Here is a 17,229-nt window from a genome sequence, read left to right as displayed (position 1 = left end):
GAAAGTAAAATTTTGCTGAATTAAAAATGGCTGCAATAGTACTGCCATCAACTGCCAGAGGTTCAAGCCAGATTCTGAAGAGGACGTGGAATGAAGGAGATCACTGCTGACATCAGATGGATCTTGACTGAAAGCAGAGAATACTAGAAAGAAGTTTACCTGTGGTTTATTGATTTGCAAAGGCTTTTGGCTGTATGGATCATGACCAACTATGGATAAGATTGTGAAGAATGGGTATTCCAGAACATTAAATTGGGCTCATGAGGAATCTGTGCATAGACTAAGAGGCAGTTGTTTGACTAGAACAATGGCACACTGAGTGTTTTAAAATTAGGAAAGGTGTGCGACAAGGTTGTATTCTTTCACCATACTTATTCAACCTGTATGCTGAACAAATAATTCGAGAAGCTGGGTTCTAGGAAGAAAACGTGGCATCAGGATTGGAGAAAGACTCATTAACAACCTGCGATATGCAGATAATACAACCTTGCTTGCTGAAAATGAAGAGGACTTGAAATACTTGTTGATGAAGATCAAAGTCCACAGCCTTCGGTATGAGTTGCACCTCAATGTAAAGAAAACGAAGATCCTCATGCTGGACCAAGAAATAGTATCATGATAAGCGAACAAAAGACTGAAGCTGCGGGGGGGGGGTCTTCATTTTTTTTTTGGATCCACTACTAACACTCAAAGGAGCTCTGGTAGCGTAGTGGTTACGAATCGGGCTGTGAACCTTAAGGTCAGCGGTTTGAAACTACCAGTTGCTCCTTGGGAGAAAGATGAAGCTTTCTACTCCCGTAAAGATTTACAGCCTTGGAAACCCTGTACAGGGTCGCTATGGGTCGGAACTGACTCAACGGCACTTAACAACAACAACAACAACAACTAACACTCAAGAAATTGAGAGCGTCAGTGCAGCGTTTTTTCTTTTGTTTGTTTTTTTAATGTTTTATTGTAAATTATGTGATAGTTTACATGGGAGAACATTAGCTTTACATTGATCCTATTGTATATCGATCGTTTCATTGCCATGGTTACAATCCCCTCCATGAATCATCAACCAACCAAAGGGTATAGCCCTCAAGCCTGCCCCCTGACCCCCAGCACATAGCACCTCTCCCTCTCTAGGTCTAGTCCCCATCCGCTCCATCTGTCCACATCATCGTCTCTGCCTCCATCTCTGGCGTCACTGTTTCTCTGCATAGGGTCCCACACTCTTCTTTTCTCCTTTGATGGTCCCAGGGTCCTCAGCTCCTGGCCTGCAAAGTCAACCACTCCCCTCCATTTGTTATAAAATGTCTACCTTTACATTTCCAACCCTCAAAGTCAGTCCTAATAACAATTATTCACTATTGTACCACATGAGTACTATCCACATCTCCTTTCATCAGCCCCGTCTAGACAGATTGGAAACCACTCAATGGAGATTGTACCTTCCTGTACAACCTCTGGATCTAGGCTCCCTCTTGAAAGCTTGTAAGCCAGTCACTTCTTGCCTTTGTAACACCCCCCCCCCCCATTTTGGGTAGCCAATATCTAAGTTGCCCATCCCTTCAACCCGGTATACCGAGGGGGTGGGAATGAGCCTCACTGTAAAGATTTGGTCCTTCTTTTGAGCTACTACATCCATAGGTACAAGTCAAGTTCATCAAATTATATCAGATTACACTTTTTTCCCTCTTCTTTCTTCTAGTTGAATTCTGGTCATCCAGCCATTGAAGCCAGGTCAAGTGGGTACTATTTGCAAGTATGGGTGTTCTTGTGCCTCTCCCCTCACTTCTTATTAGCTGGGCATTTCACTCTCTGCTCTAGTCCTCTGTGGCCATGTCACTGACTCTGGGCCCAGTATTCCCTGGGTCTTTCCATACTGCTGGCCAACCAGGTCTTAACCCGAGTTCACAGGAGTCTATTGAATGTGGTCAGACTTAGATCACAACTTCATTGCTGTTTTTCCCCCACTTCCCCTTATCCATGACCAACATGGTCATCAGTTAGACCACATGCCTGCTCATGTATTCCTCTTGAGTCTTAGTCTTAGAAGGGGGTTTTCCCTGGGGGGACCTGACCCCTTGCCTTGATGGCTCCTGGGCGGACAACTTGCTTGTTCTTACAGTAGTCAGTTGGACTGCCATTATTGTTTTTGATTTTCTCTGCTGGTCTTTCTTTCAAGAAGTGTCTTTTGTTCTAGCCACTCCAGGCTGGTCTGCTGATCCTTTCAAGTGGAGATTTCCCACCTCAGAAGATTCTGGATGGGGTTCAGGATTCCACAGATGGTCTTATGCAATGCAAAGGCTCTGCAGGAAGCCTCCTTCACTGGGCAAGTTCTAGCCTCATTTTAGGTATTCCAATCAGGTATAGGCTGAAGATGGACTTAAAAGCTTTCAAAGGTGATGTTTCTAGCTATATGTTTCTCTCTCCCTCAAGTGTCAATTTTACAATGGTAGGCAAGGGAAACCAAGATTCAAAAGATAGCCAAGCATCTTAACATTATTTCCTCTCTTTTACCCACTCAAACTATGTCTCAATCCCTGTATTCCAGAGCCCTGTTGTTCTAAGGTTGTGCATACATCATTATTTACCTCTGTCCCACTTAGCCCATGCAAACCTGCATAGCTGTTCTCCCATCCACCTTGTTCTTCCATTCCTTTCCCCCTTTTTATGTATTTCCCCTGCCCCCGCCCAGCACCCAAGCTATCCTGTGTCTATTCCCTACCCTGTGTGCCACCTTCCCCTGCCTCCCTCACCCTACTCCACATATCCCAGTAACCAGCAAAGAATTCCCCTCCCTCCCCTTTAGTATGGGATCTTTTTCTTAGTCTTTTCCAGTAATGGTCCTATGCAGTATTTCCCCTTTTGTGACTAATTTCACGCAGTATAATGTCCTCAAGGTTCATTCATGTTATGTGGTGGCATGCAACTTCCTTGTTATTCTTCAGGGTAGCATAATATTCCATCGTGTGTATGTACCACAGTTTGTTTATCCATTTTTCCATTCATGGGCACTTAGGCTGTCTCCATCTTTTCGCTATTATAAATAGTGCGGCCATTTTGAGAACATCATTATTTTGCTTCATAAATATTATCAAGTACTGGCTGGTAAAAGGACCTCTGGTAGCGTAGTGGTTATGATTTGGGCTGCTAATCTTATGGTCAGCAGTTTGAAACTACCAGCTGCTCCACGGAAGAAAGATGAGGCTTTTTGATCCAGTAAATATTTACAGCCTTGGAAACCCTGTACAGGGTTGCTATGGGTCGACTCTGTTGGCACATAACAACAACAACAACAACATTGTTGCTTCCTTCTTTGTTCCTGACAGTTTATATGTGTTCCTACATCAAAAGACACTGCTTATACATTTCACAGTTAGAGATGGTAAGTCCGTTAGCAATCGGTGGCAGTGCTCACAAAAGAGAATAAAAAAAGCTTAGCTCTCCATTCAACTCTATCAGCTCAGGGAGAGCGCGAGTACGCAAGCCCCGTACTGCGCCTGCGCAAGGCTGCCGGAATTTACAGCTGGCGCGCGCGGAGGGGGCAGGCCGGAACTGGGGGCGTGAGCACGCGGACCGAGGACTACAACTCCCGGCATACACAGCGGTTAAAGTACAAGTGGCTGCCTCATTGTTTCTGATCTTTATGGCATGTGTAGGGACTACGTCGAACTAAATTATAGCGATTGTAAGTGTGTATGGAGAAGGGGGACCGAGAATAACTCGCGGAATGTCAGTCTCGTAGCGGAACCATTGTCCTTCAGCCCTGGTATCCGCGGGGACGTTAAGTGTAGCCGGACTCCGTGGCGCGGCGGTTTAATTCTCCGGCGGCGGCCGAGTTGGACGAGATGGTCCTGAGCGGACTCATCCGGAAACTCGGTAAAGTTCTGAGTCCCCGCGCCGCACCTCGTCCTGCGCCCTCCAGTCGTGGGCACTAGCCGATACGATAGTGTTGTCAGGTGTCCCCGGCCCGGCCGGCCCGCGCTTGACCGGGTTTAGTCTCCGTGGCCCTTCGGGACCCCGGCCTCCCAGGACCCACAGATCCTGACTCTCCCATCCTCCTGGACTCCCAAACCCCCGGTTCACCTGAACCCCCGGGGTCCCCCGATCTTCTCCCCTAGGACCCCAGTTCCCCGGGGACCCCCCAATCCCCGCCCCCTAAACCCCAGTTTTCCGGGAATCCCGGGGCCTCTTGACTCCATCTCCTGGCAGTCTCCCACCCCTACCCCCCAGCGGTGAATCCAGAACACAAACCACTGAGACCCCAAAGGGCAGGGTTTCCAAGGCTGTAAGTGATGACAGAAGCAGACAGATGTATCGGTCTCTCTCGGAGCGGCTGCTGCCGATAGCTTAACCCACTGTGCCACCAGGGAACCTTTGTTGTTATGTGCCGTAGAGTCGGTTCTGACTCATAGCGACCCTGTACAGGGTTTCCGAGGCTGTAAATCTTTACGGGAGCTGAAAGCCTCATCTTCTGTGGAGCAGCTGGTAGTTTTGAACTGCTTACCCCGAGGTTCGCAGCCTAATTAGTAACCACTACACAACCAGAGTTCTGGTGTGGCGCTGTGGGTTAATGCGCCAGACTGCGAAGCCGTTTGCACTACAAGCTCGGTGGTTCAAGCTCACCAGTCGCTCCTTGGAAACCTATGCAGGGTCGCAATGGGTCGGAACTGACTTGACGGCACTTCACAACAACAACGCTACCAGAACTCCTTAGGGAACCTTTGTTGTGCTTTGTTGTTTTTGTTGTTAGGTGCCATCGAGTCGGTATCAACCCATAGCGACCTTATAAACAGCAGAACAAAACACTGCCCGCTCCTGGGCCAACCTCACTGCTGTTGCCATGCTTGAGTCTGTCGATGCTGCCACTTGGCCAGTCCATCTCGTTGGGGGTCTTCCTCTCCTTTGTTGTTGTTAAGTGCCATCGACTTGATTCTGACCCATAGCGACCCTATATAGGGTTTCCGAGGAGCAGCTGCTGAACTTGAACCGCCAATCGTGCAGTCTGGCGCATTAGCACAGAGCGCTACACCAGAAAAAAACAAATCCACTGCAATGGAGTTAGTTGGGACTGTAGCGACCCTGTGTGTGGCGCTGTGGGATAAGCACGCCACCTTAGGTTCAGATTCACCAGCCGCTCCTGGGAAACCCACAGTACCTAACAACATCTGAGAGTTTCTGACTCCGTGAATCTTTACACGAGCAGAAAGCCTCCTCTTCCTCGCGGAGCTGCCCACAGAAAGCCTCCTCTTCCTCGCGGAGCTGCCCACCGTTCGGTTTGCAGCCCAGTGTCTAACCCCTGGCTTCCCCAGGGCTCCTGCCGATAACGGGGTAAATTCTGGAGTTGGAAGGGGACCTAGCTCAGGTTTGCCCATTGACAGGTCATCAGCTGGAGGAGATCAGGGAGCGCGCCCTGCGGAACATCCTTTGCAAGGTAGAGCACAACTTAATCTGCTGTGCGGACCTGGTTCAGGAGCGGCAGCTTTTCCTCCATCTGCTGGAATGGTTCAACTTCCCATCCGTTCCCATGAAAGAAGAGGCTCTCAACCTGTTGAACACTTTAGTTAAGGTACGATCGGTTTCAAATAAATTAATAACATGAGTGAATGTTTCTTACTTAAAAATCCTGTCTTTGGAAAGTTAGGTTTGGGGGTGTTTTGAAATTCTCAAAACAACCACAGACCTTGAATTTTATCTCAGCTGGACAGGTGGCGGTGGTGCTTCTGTGTGAGGTTGATGGTCACTTGGCCTCCACTGTTCTAGGTGGTACCCTTATTGGTTCTCATTTCTGTTGTTTGCTGGTTTTGGGGATCGCATGAAGATCATTATTTGTCTTTCTGATACTTTGTTTGGTCTAAAGTTTGCATGTGTTTGTGTTAAGGAGAACACGCTCATGAACAATGGTACAGACCAGGATTAGTAAATAGTCTGTTAAATTGCTTTCCCCATATCTTTATGTTTCTTTGCTGATCCCAAGGAGTCCTGATGTCCTGCTGTAGGATTATCACTGGACCACAAGGTTGATTTGAATCGCAAGATGGGCGGTTCAAACTCACCAGCTGCTCCTCAGAAACCTTATAAAGGGTTACTCTAAGTTGTAGATTCGAGGGCACTTAACACCACCACCTATTTCGAGTACTTAGCTGTCATTAGATGTCAAAATGTGGCTTTAAACTTTGAAAACTGTAAATTACTATAAAATAATGTTATTAAAGTGCCATGGAGTTGGTTCTGACTCATAGAGACCCTGCATAGGGTTTCTGAGGGTTTACATCTTTCTTGGGAGCAGAAAGCCTCATCTTTCTCTCACAGAGAAGCCCGTGGGCTGGGATTGCAACCTTGTGGTTTGCAGTCCAGTGCTTATCCTGTGGAGCCACTATGCCCCCTTATAAGATTATGTTAAGTACCGTCGAGTTGATTCTGACTCATAGCAACCCTGTATAGGGTTTCCGAGGAGGGGCTGGTGAGCTTGAACTGCTGACCTTGTAGTTCAGCTGAACTGGCAGTCCAGCACATTAGTCTGCGACACCACACCAGGACAAAAAATATACATATAAAATTATAAGGGATTCTTAGTTTTCCTTTAGCAGCCTTTTGATGAATGGCATACATTTTTTGTGCCGAAGGGGAGTGGGCGGGTAAGAGTCCTGTTTGAAAGTATAGCATAAAACACAATTGAATTTCTAATTTTTAACCAGGTCAATGGTTAAGCTTAGAGTAAACGATTAAGCAACACTATGGTAAATTTATCTATAGTGGTGATATTATTTATCTTATATAATTTTTATATATATTTATAAACTGATGAGTTAATTGTTTTTTAAATTAGATGGTTGAGCTGCTTTGTAAGATGTGTTGTGGTTAGGTGCCTGTTGAGTTTTTCCGTAGCAACGCAGTGTACAACAGAAGGGAACACTGCCCAGTCCTCACAGTGGGCAAACAGCCCTCTCCTTAGCAAACATGATGTCCTTCTTAAGACGTTGTTGTTAAGTGCCGTTGAGCGGGTTCAGACTCATAAGGACCCTGTATAGATAGGGTTTCTAAGGAGCGGTTGGTAAGCTTGAACCACCGACCTTGAGGTTCTAACCAACCTTGCAGTCCAGTGCATTAACCCACAGCGCCACATCTTAAGCCATAGAACCTTATTAAATTTTTTCAATGCAAGATTAATTGGTATTCAAATATTTAAAAATATGATGTATGTCGCTCATTTTCCAAATGATAAAAAAGGTGAAAACAAGGCATGTTCAACTTAGACTGTTATGCCTTAAACTGTGTCCCCCCTCGCCCCCATATGTGTTGTAAATCCTGCCCTCTATAGATTAGTGGTTACAAATCAGCTGCGAACCACAAGGTCAGCAGTTTGAAATTACCAGCTGCTCCACGGGAGAAAGATGAGGCTTTCTGCTCTTGTAAAGGTTTACAGCCTCGGAAATCCTATTTAGGGTTACTGTGGATCGGAACCGACACCACAGCACTTAACAACAACAGCAACATAGTGTGTGGCACTGTGGGTTAATGTGCTGCACTGCAAATTCAGTTTGAACCACAAGGTCAGAGGTTCAAGCTTACCAGTCACTCCTCAGAAACTGTGTACAGGGTCGCTATGGGTTAGAACCAACTCAACAGCACTTACCAGCTACAACTTCAGTAGTTGTCCCATTTGGGAATGGGTTGTCTTTGTTAAGTTAATGATAGTGGAGGGTGTGTCTTGAGCCAATCTCTTGTGAGACATAAAAGAGATTTAAAAAGGAAGCAAAGGCAGAACCGAGATGGGAAGAGAACCCTAGGAAGAGCAGCTCAGAAGGACCAAGGACTTCCTGTGGGTCCCTAGGGACCCGGAATGCAGACTTACAGCCTTCCCAGCTTCAAGGGGAGTCCACGGGTGGTGCTGCAGAATGAGTACTCGACTGCTAGCTTGGTTTGAACCATAGGTTGTTGGTTCAAGCTTATCAGCAGCTCCTCGGAAACACTGTACAGGGTTGCTAGGACAATAACAACACGCTTTACAAAGGGGAGGTGCTGTGGTTCTGTAGGATACTCACTGGATTGTGAATCACAAGGTCTGTGGTTCGCGCCTGCCAGCTGCTCCACCGGAAGATAAGGCTTTTTCTATTCCTGCAAGGACTTACAGCCCTAGAAACCCTGTACTAGGGTCACTAGGAGTTGGAACTGACTTGATGGTACTTAACAACAACAAGCTTAAAGAAATGGATTAGTTTGTGAAAACCACCGTTAGCAGCATTTCTGTTCTAGCTAAGACAGCCTGTGGTGAGAGATGTTTAAGATGCTAGTCGTCACTCATGAGACCATCTCTGAGGGGTGATTTGGAATCGATCCTAACAAAGTGACAGTGAAATCAAAGTCAACTTTGTGATGATGTCCCTTGTCCCTCGTGCTGACAGTCATGATTTTGAGTGACTGTATCGATTTATGAGGAGCTCTGGTGTCATAGTAGGTTGAGCATTGAATTGTTAACTTAAAGGTTGGCAGTTCAAACCCACCGACCACTCCCGGGGAGATGGATGTGGCCGTCTGCCTTCATGAGGAAACCCTGTGGAGCAGTTCTCTTCTGCCCTGTAAGGCTGCCGAGTCCATGTTTCCATGACTGCTTTGTATAAAGCCACTTTGTGTGAATCAGAATCAACTTGGCAGCACCCAGCACCAAGACAGAGTTGAGAGACTTTGAGACGGGTCTGGGATTTATGATTAATTTCAAGACTCTGCTCTTCTTTCTAGCACCCCCCTGCCATCCAGCATCTGCTTGACCTTGGAGCGGTAGAGTTCCTGTCTAAGCTTCGTTCTAACCTGGAGCCAGATCTGCAGGCTGCCGTGGATGGCGTTCTGGACGGACTGTTTGTCCTTCCTTCAGAAGTCCCTGCACTGCATTCTACATCTTACCCAGTCGACCCAACGGGTAACACGAATCCATTGATTGCGGGCTGTTTAAAAAGGGAAAGCTTTGCCTCACTCCACACTCTTATCTTCTGCTTTGATGCACGTGACCTTGGCCTCTTGGTTTGACCACTTCTGTTACTCAGAGGAGGAATTGTTTAAGTCGATACACCTGTATATGTTCAGCCCTTTATGTTGATATGCATGTATACACTGGGCCATTTACATGATACATGTGGTTTATGTCAATAATACATGGATACATTGAGCCGTTCATATGATACGCATATTTAGACATTCATCCGTTGATGGTACATATTCATTGGACCCTTTTGTGGATACACATGTTTGTATTGGGCCCTTTACGTGGACATGCAGGTATATGCTGGGCCTTTTATGTTGATAGGATTGGACCCTTTATGTGTGTATACATATGTGTACATACAGGTATACATTGGGCCCTTTATGTTGACACACATGTATACATTGAGTCCTTTATGTTGATAGGATTGAGCCCTCTGTGGATATTCGTGTATACATTGGGCCGTTTATATGATACGCATGTATACATTAAGCTATTTATGTGGCTATGGATGTATACATTGAGCACTTTAAGTTGATTTGCATGTGTACATTGGGCCCTTTATGTTCATAGGCTTGTGTACATTGGGCTGTTTATGTGGATATACATGTATACATTGGGCCCTTTATGTCAATACACATGTATTCATTGGACCCTATATATTGGTTGTTGTTGTTGTTTTTGAGTGCCGTGGCATTGGTTCTGACTCATAGTGACCCTGTACAAGGTTTCCGAGGCTATAACTCTTTACGGGAGCAATACGCCTCATCTTTCTCCCGTGGAACTGCTGGTAGTTTTGAACTGCTGAACTTGAGGTTGGCAACCTGACTTGTAACCACTACACTACCAGAGGTGGTGTGAAGTGCTGTCGAGTCAGTTCCGACCCATAGCGACCCTGTATAGGGTTTCCGAGGAGCAGCTGGTGAGCTAGAACTGCCGACTTTGCTGTTCAAACGGCTTTGCAGTCTGGCGCATTAACCCACAGTGCCACACCAGGACTCCCACTACCAGAGGTTGGCATGTATGTATGTATATATATGTACACACACACACACACACACACATCTATATACCACATCAGGCCGCTTACGTTGATATACACGTATACATTGGGCCATTTATATGATAAACGTTTATACATTCGGTCATTTAAATAATATGTATGTATACATTTGGCTGCTTACATTGTACACATGTATATATTGGGCATTTACATTGTACACATGTATACACTGGGCGTTAATATTGATACACACGTATGCATTAGGTGTTAATATTGATACACGTATACATTGGGTGTTTACATTGTACACATGTATATGTTGGGCGTTAATATTGATACACATGTATACATTAAGCATTAATATTGATACACGTATACATTGGGTGTTTACATTGTACACACATATAACATTGGCTGTTTACATTTTTTTACTCATGTATACATTGGGTGTTTACATTGATACATATAACATTGGCTATTTACATTGTACACATGTATACATTGGGCATTTACGTTGATACATTTCAAGGCCCTGGGCCTTGAGAGACAGGAGTGCCTTATTTTGGTGAGGTTGTGTGGTAGATGATTTCACAGATTGTCACTGAACCCTCCCTGCCCCACGGCAGACGTTGCTGTAAATGGCTGGTCCTTGCATTTGTGGGTCTTAATGCTTCACATGCCAGTATAGCAGTATAGCAGTCCTCACCTGCACCCAGGATTTTGTTCTCAGGAGCAGAGTCAAGTGAGACGATGTGAGTGTTTTATAAACCGTGCTGCACTGTGGTGCGCTGAGGAAATCAGGCGCGGGTGAAGTCTCACTTCTGCCACTTCTTATGTGACCCTGCCTATGGGACATAACCGCCGAGGCTGCCGGGTTCTCATCTAACACTTGGGTAACAGCAGGATCTCTCACGGAACTGTGATGAGGATTCATTGAAAGGTGCCTGTAGAGTGTTTACCCATCGGGCCTGGCAGCTACCAATCACGGAGCTGAAGCCCAGTGTGCTTGGAACGTGTGTGTTGGGTAGAGAGAGTGGAGAAGTCCCTTTTGATTGTTCCATCTGACAGCCTGTGTTTGTAGCACTACAATTTGTTTCCTGGACCACTGCTGTACCTGGTGGCACTTATAGGTGGGTGATAACAAGCGCAGTGCCCAAGGCTGGTGAGAGAACAGATCTACAGAGAGCTTGTGATGGGTGTAACCCTTGCACTTACTGAACAGGCGTTGTGGGCATGTGTTGTCCCTTTGTCCTCTGATGCCCTCCTGGCGGCCCTCAGCCCATGCACACCTACAGTGAGGCATATGGGAGGTAGATGGAGATACAAACTGAGATCATGATAGGTGTTAGGAAGAGCAGGAAGTGACAGAGCAAACATTAGAATCCTGGCTTAGCCACAGAAAAACAAACCAGGGGACACTGGGCAGGTGGGTTTATCGTATAAGAAACATTTAGCAAATAACCTGGAAAACTGGAATGGATATTTTCTTTACAGGTTTTTCACAAGAAGCGGAAATCTTGACGGGATATTTTCCTCAGGACAAAAGTTGTCTCCCGCAGGTGGATGTACCTCCACAGCCAGTGGGTAAGCATGAAGTGCAGTGGGTTCCTAGGGTGGGCACTTGGCCTCAGGTGAAGGGACAACTCCCATCAGTGCGAAGCTAGGTCGGTCGTACACGAGCAAACGTAGATTTCCTGTACCAAACTGAATGTTTCAGTCACATAAAAGTGTACACTGGAAAATGGTTGCAACGACACCTGTTTTGGTTATATATATATTCTAGAAGAATATGAAAAGGAAAAGAGAGCTGTCTGGTCTGTGAGGTTAAGGTGGTGCTGGTGGGTTGCACTTCTCCATGTGAGCCCGCCATCTCCGAGGCGTCTCCACGGAGCTTTCAGGCTGAAGGAGAAGTCTGACGTCATACAGGATATTGACACGTGACTGCTACATTACCACAACTGAGTCAGCGTCATCCCACTGGGGAAGGTGTGCTCCATGCAGGAGCCATCTGTGTTGTTAAATTTCAACTCCATGTTCTGGTCAGCCACAGGATAAAACAGAAAATTCCACGGAAACTTCAAAATGTCATTCATGATTGGTTCATGGTCCATGTTCTTCCTCTGGACTTACTTTGATAACATCTGAGCTCGGTTTAAAAGAGGCAGAGAACACGTTTGCTACTGACTTGAGGTCACTGTAAGATGAAGCCTTGATTCTGGGGATGGTGTTCAAGGTCAAGGCCTACTCTTCAGCTGGGGGCTTTAAAGTTCGCCCTTCTATTAACAGGAAGCCGGACCGTGAAGTGTTTGAAGTTTTCTGTGTTTCCTTGGCTGCCCCTGACCATGACAGATCGCCATATTCTTTCCTCTAACGAAAGGTACGGCGCGTGAACTACTTGAGGCATCGTGTTCATGTATAGCCATGACGTCCGATGGTTCTAGTTGTGACAACATCTTTTCATTAGGAACTGTGCAAGGTGGCAGTGGGGATCTGTGAAAGATTTTTAGTCCTTCCAGAAGCAAATCCAAGCATTTCTGTTGCCTCTGAACCAGGCCACACATCAGGGGTTGTCTTTTTTTTTCATAAATGTTGTATTGTGAATTATGTGATAGTTTACATGGGAGAACATTAGTTTTACATTCATTCTTATATCGTCTCATTGCCATGGTTACAATCTCCTTCATGCAATCCTTCCCCAGTACCCCCCAGGTCTTCAGCACACACTTGGTCTCCCTCTCTGGATCTAAAGTCTCCAGCTGCTCCATCGCTCCACGTCATCATCTCTGGCTCCATTTCAGGCATCACTGCTTCTCTGGGTAGGGTTCCGCTCTCTGCTCTTCTCCCTTGATAGTCCTAGGGACCTCCGCTCCTACACTGAAAAGTTAATCACTCCCCTTCTTGCTATAAAACGTCTACCTTTACATTTCCGACCCTCACAATCAGTCCTGGTAACAAGTATTCACTATTGTATCACAAGAGACCTATCTGCATTTCATTGCTTCAGCCCCGCCTAGACAGATCGAATACTACTCACTGGAGATTCTACCTTCCTCCAGGCCCTCTGGATCTAGGTTCCCTCTTGAAAGTTTGTAAGCCAGTCACTTCTTGCATTTGTAGCCCTCGGCCCCCCATTTTGGGTAGCCAATGTTCAAGTTGCCCATCCCTGTCTACTCTGTGTGGAGGGGGTGGGAATGATTCTTGCTGTAAGGACTTATTCCCTCTTTTGAGCTACTGCTTCCATAGGTGTAGGTCAAGTTCATCAAATTGTATGAGAATACTTTTTTTTTTTCCCTCTTCTTTTTACTTCTGGTTGAGCTCTGATCATCCAGTCACTGAAGCCAGGATAAGTGGGTATTATCTGCAAATGTGGGTGTTCTTATGCATATCAGCTGGACGCTTCCCTCTCCACTCTAGCCCTCTGTGGCTATGTCACTGACTCTGGGCCCAAGAGTGCAGGGCTTGTCTTTTGTGGTTGGAGTCTTGTGGACTGCTTGGCAGCGTGCGCTGGTGCCTACTGGCCCGATTCTTGGCTGGGTTTATGTCTTACAAGGGACTAGTAAAAAGGGAGAGGGAGACATTAAGACAGATTCTCTGATAGATGATTATTTCAAAGCATGAGCTGTTAGGAGAAAACTGTGTAGAGTTGAGAAGGTTGGTGGAAGAAAAATCATACTACCCAACTCGCTTCCACAGCGGGGTTCTGCAGGTCACTGCGGTGGCCACACAGAACTCCCATAGCAGACTCGCAGTTCGGGGTTTAGTCGGGAAGTTGGCAGTTACAATTCAGGGTCAGTAATGCTCAGGGTCCAGTTGTTCCAGTGAGGACAGCTTCTCAGCTGTGCCCACATGCAGACATCTCTCTGCCCTGACACCGTTACAGAGCTCTGTCAGGGCTGCTGCTGATCGCCCTCAGTACACACCAGTCCACTGTAAGCCTCAGCCTGAAGGCCCTCGGCTCTAGCTCCCCGACTGAAGTGGCTTCAGACAAGCCTCCTGCCGAGTCAGTCAGCTTTATGTGCTCCGTGGCCTGGGAAGCCCAGTCTCGTGCTCTGATTGGTGGTTCTGTGCCACAGCTCTGTGGGTCCCACAGCTTTCTGCTCCTGGGTTGTGGAGCTTGTGTGCAGGGTCTTGGCGTCCATAGAATGTGCCCCACCCCTGGCTCTTGTATGATGGTGGTGAGATACCCGTCCTGCTTCTGACGTGGCTGATTTTATGCCCAGCAGGATGGTAACACCGACCGATCCCCTCGTTGGAGTCCCCAGAGTTTGCATTAACCTGTTAGCTGTCACTCACCAATGAATCACATCACATCAGCATCTTCAGGAAAAAGTCACTTGGTGGGTGTTACAGCAGACTTAAGGAGTTGGGCTGCTAATCTCATGGTCAGGAGTTTGAAACTATCAATGGTTCCTTGAGAAAAAGATGAGGCTTTCTGCTTCCGTGTGGATTTACAGCCTCGGAAACCCTGGACAGGGTTGCTATGAGTTGGGACCAACTCCACAGCACATCACCATCAGCACCACGACAGACTTTGGCTAGAAGAGACATTCAGGAATTCAGTGCAACACAGTTGGGTACCACTGGTCTAATCTTAGGGGATGTATGTTAACTGATTGTTATTCTCAAGTGTAGATAGGTGAGAAATGTAAGTTTAGAAAGTTATTTAAAGTCCTGATTAAGTTTTTGCTGCAAGCTTAATTTCAAAGAGTTACCCAACAGATGAGCTATTTGTCATGTTTCAGTGAGAATCTGGAAAAGAATGACCAGCTTGCCAGGGTTAGGGTCGGCTGTTAAGGACGCACCAAACCGTCATCAAATCTGTTCTAACTCATAGCGACCCTGCGTAGGGTTTCCCATGCTATAAATGTTCTCAGGAGAAGAAAGCCTCCTCTTTGTCCTGCAGAGCAGCTGGTGGCTTTGAGCTGCCAATCTTGTGGTTTGCAGTCTAGTGCTTATCCCACAGTGCCACCAGGTCTTCTCTAGGTTCGGCTAGAGGCGCTCGCTTGCTGAGAAGTGGTTTTTGATGGCAGTATCTGACGGGTGGAGTGCACAGCTGGCTTTGATCTGCTCATTTCATCCTCGTTCCCTGAGGAAGAGGCAGTGACTGTTTCTGAGGGTGTGGGTTGGGGTCAGCGTTGGTTTCTTGACATGTTGGGCAGATTTTTTCCCAGCAGTTCATGAGCTGCGCAGGAAGCTGGATTGAGCCAGAGTAGAAAAGAGAAGTAAGGAATCTATTTCCTAGAGCTTGACTCTTACTCATGATTAGCGTTCGGCTTTCATTTCTGGTTCCTTGAGCAGCTTTATTTGAACTGCACCCCTTGACCACTGACCTCATTGGGTACCATGGGGGCAGTTTCTGGGCCTGTGTGATCAGGGGACGTCTCTGCACTTGAGTGGGCTCTGATAGGGAACTCAAAGTCAACAGGTGATTTCTCTACCTCAGAGACACGCACGAAGAAGCCTCTATACCCATGAGGGCAGTTACCTCTGTGTGTGTTTGTGTGACTATGTACACCCACATGCTTACAGATAAGAGGGAGTCAAAAAGTATTGCTACTAGGGTTTCAGTTCATACATGCATGGGTTTATTCCAAACAAAATGTGTTTTAGCATATTCCTGTGATCATGCAATACACATGTCTTAGTCTCAGTTGCGTGTCTTCAGAACAAAGGTCCAGTCATAATAGTGGCTTCCGAAGGGCTCTGCTGGGCCAGTGAAATTCAACGCAGAGAGGTCAGCTCAGGGTTATGGTGATTCTTTTTTGATCCCCAAGGTTCATCTTGATAGACTTTTCTAAGGACACAGGACCATCATGGGGCACTTATTAGGGAGAAGTTTTAAGGAAATTGGAAACTGCATTGGTAAGAAAAAGGTCAGGAAAGTTGCACCGAGAAATTGTTTCCACCATGAAAGTCACAAGAATTCTGTTGGGCAATCTTAACCCCATCCACTCTACACCCCAGTCTTGCCCTTTAAGACTCGTTCCCCAAACTCAAAGAACATTGGAAAGGAACACAGCCTGAGTCCCTCAAGGACGCCCAGACTGGCGCTTGGACTTGGAGTCGGCTGAAGAGTGCGGAATTCGTCAGGGAAGGGTTTGGCTGGAACACGACCTTCCTGAGTGTGTAGACCTGTATGGAGGCTTAAGAACCATAGCTTCACATTCGGATACTTTTGTTTGATGACGCGTTCTCTGACTGTATAGCAGTACTTGGGGCTGGCCTGCGTACATTTAAGAGAATCTTGGCACCACAGAGTTCAGTCCCTCACCGCCACAATCTTGATCTCCATTTTCCTCCATTTCATATTGGTGACCTTCTCTTGCCAATAGAACGGTCTCCAAGCTGCATCTGGTTTGTGGGTGTGTCTGGTTCTGGGGTGCGTGTGAACTGTTGACTGGGAGAGGTCTGAGAAGCCTTCCAAGGGAATGCTGCTTAGCGGAGACAGAAGGGTTTTCTTTTCAGTTGTTTCTTTGTGGCCTCGTGTTACTTAGTGGTGGTGGCTGTGTGCCGTGGAGTCGGTTCCGACTCATAGCGACCCTGCACAGGGTTTCCGAGGCTGTAAATCTTTATGGGAGCAGAAAGCCTCATCTTTCTCCTGCATAACAGCTGGTAGTTTCAGACTGCTGACCCTGAGGTTCACAGCCCAACTTGTAACCCCTATGCTACTTAGTGGTGTAGGGGAGCTCGTTATAAGTGTGTGATGCTCTGTTCCGTAGCTCATTACGAAGTAACAACCACACTTTAATCTGGAATACCTGTGAACTCTTGAAGGATGTGATCATGCAAGATTTTCCTGCAGAGATTTTCCTTCAAAGGCCCCAGATTGTCCAGGTGAGTACCTGATGCAGTGGCTAAAGATGCTGAAGTGAGGGCATTCTTTCAGCTGTAAAACAGAGTTTTCATAGAGGAGGCCCTGGGAGGGAAATTTGCATAAAAACTTTGAAAATAGGTCTTTGGTTCTTGAAACCACTTCTTATCTACCTTTCTGGAATCATGGTCGTTTTTCTGACAGGTGGTAGTTGTATTTGGGACACTCTGGCTCCCTTGGGTTCACCTTGGGTGGGTCCCCACCACCAGGATGGACTTCGGGAGTTGAAGCGGGACAGCAGTACCCTGTATGGGTAGTAAGAATGGCCGTGACTCGGAGACACCCAGGAAGGCAGTCGTTGGCGCCTTAGGGTTTCTGAGATGGGAAATCTCTACAAGAGCTGACAGCCACATCGTTCTCCTTTTGAACAGCTGGTGGGTTTGAACTGCT

General features: G+C 46.7%; 1 protein-coding gene across 1 annotated transcript in view; it reads left to right on the top strand.

Annotated features, from left to right (window-relative positions):
• Nucleotides 1-3,836: 3,836 nt before the first annotated feature.
• RTTN (rotatin) overlaps nt 3,837-17,229 on the top strand; it is a 162,450-nt gene continuing 149,057 nt past the window's right edge. Inside the window, exons 1-6 of the mRNA XM_006837552.1 lie at nt 3,837-3,867; nt 5,370-5,557; nt 8,728-8,905; nt 11,463-11,552; nt 12,255-12,345; nt 16,688-16,802. Coding sequence (XP_006837615.1) covers nt 3,837-3,867; nt 5,370-5,557; nt 8,728-8,905; nt 11,463-11,552; nt 12,255-12,345; nt 16,688-16,802 — 693 coding nt within the window. The remainder of the gene's footprint in view (nt 3,868-5,369; nt 5,558-8,727; nt 8,906-11,462; nt 11,553-12,254; nt 12,346-16,687; nt 16,803-17,229) is intronic.

This window comes from Chrysochloris asiatica, unplaced genomic scaffold (genome assembly GCF_000296735.1).
Source record: "Chrysochloris asiatica unplaced genomic scaffold, ChrAsi1.0 scaffold00021, whole genome shotgun sequence".
NCBI lineage: Eukaryota > Metazoa > Chordata > Mammalia > Afrosoricida > Chrysochloridae > Chrysochloris > Chrysochloris asiatica.
Note: the sequence above shows the minus strand (reverse complement) of the source record. Positions and strands in the feature narration are given on the sequence as shown.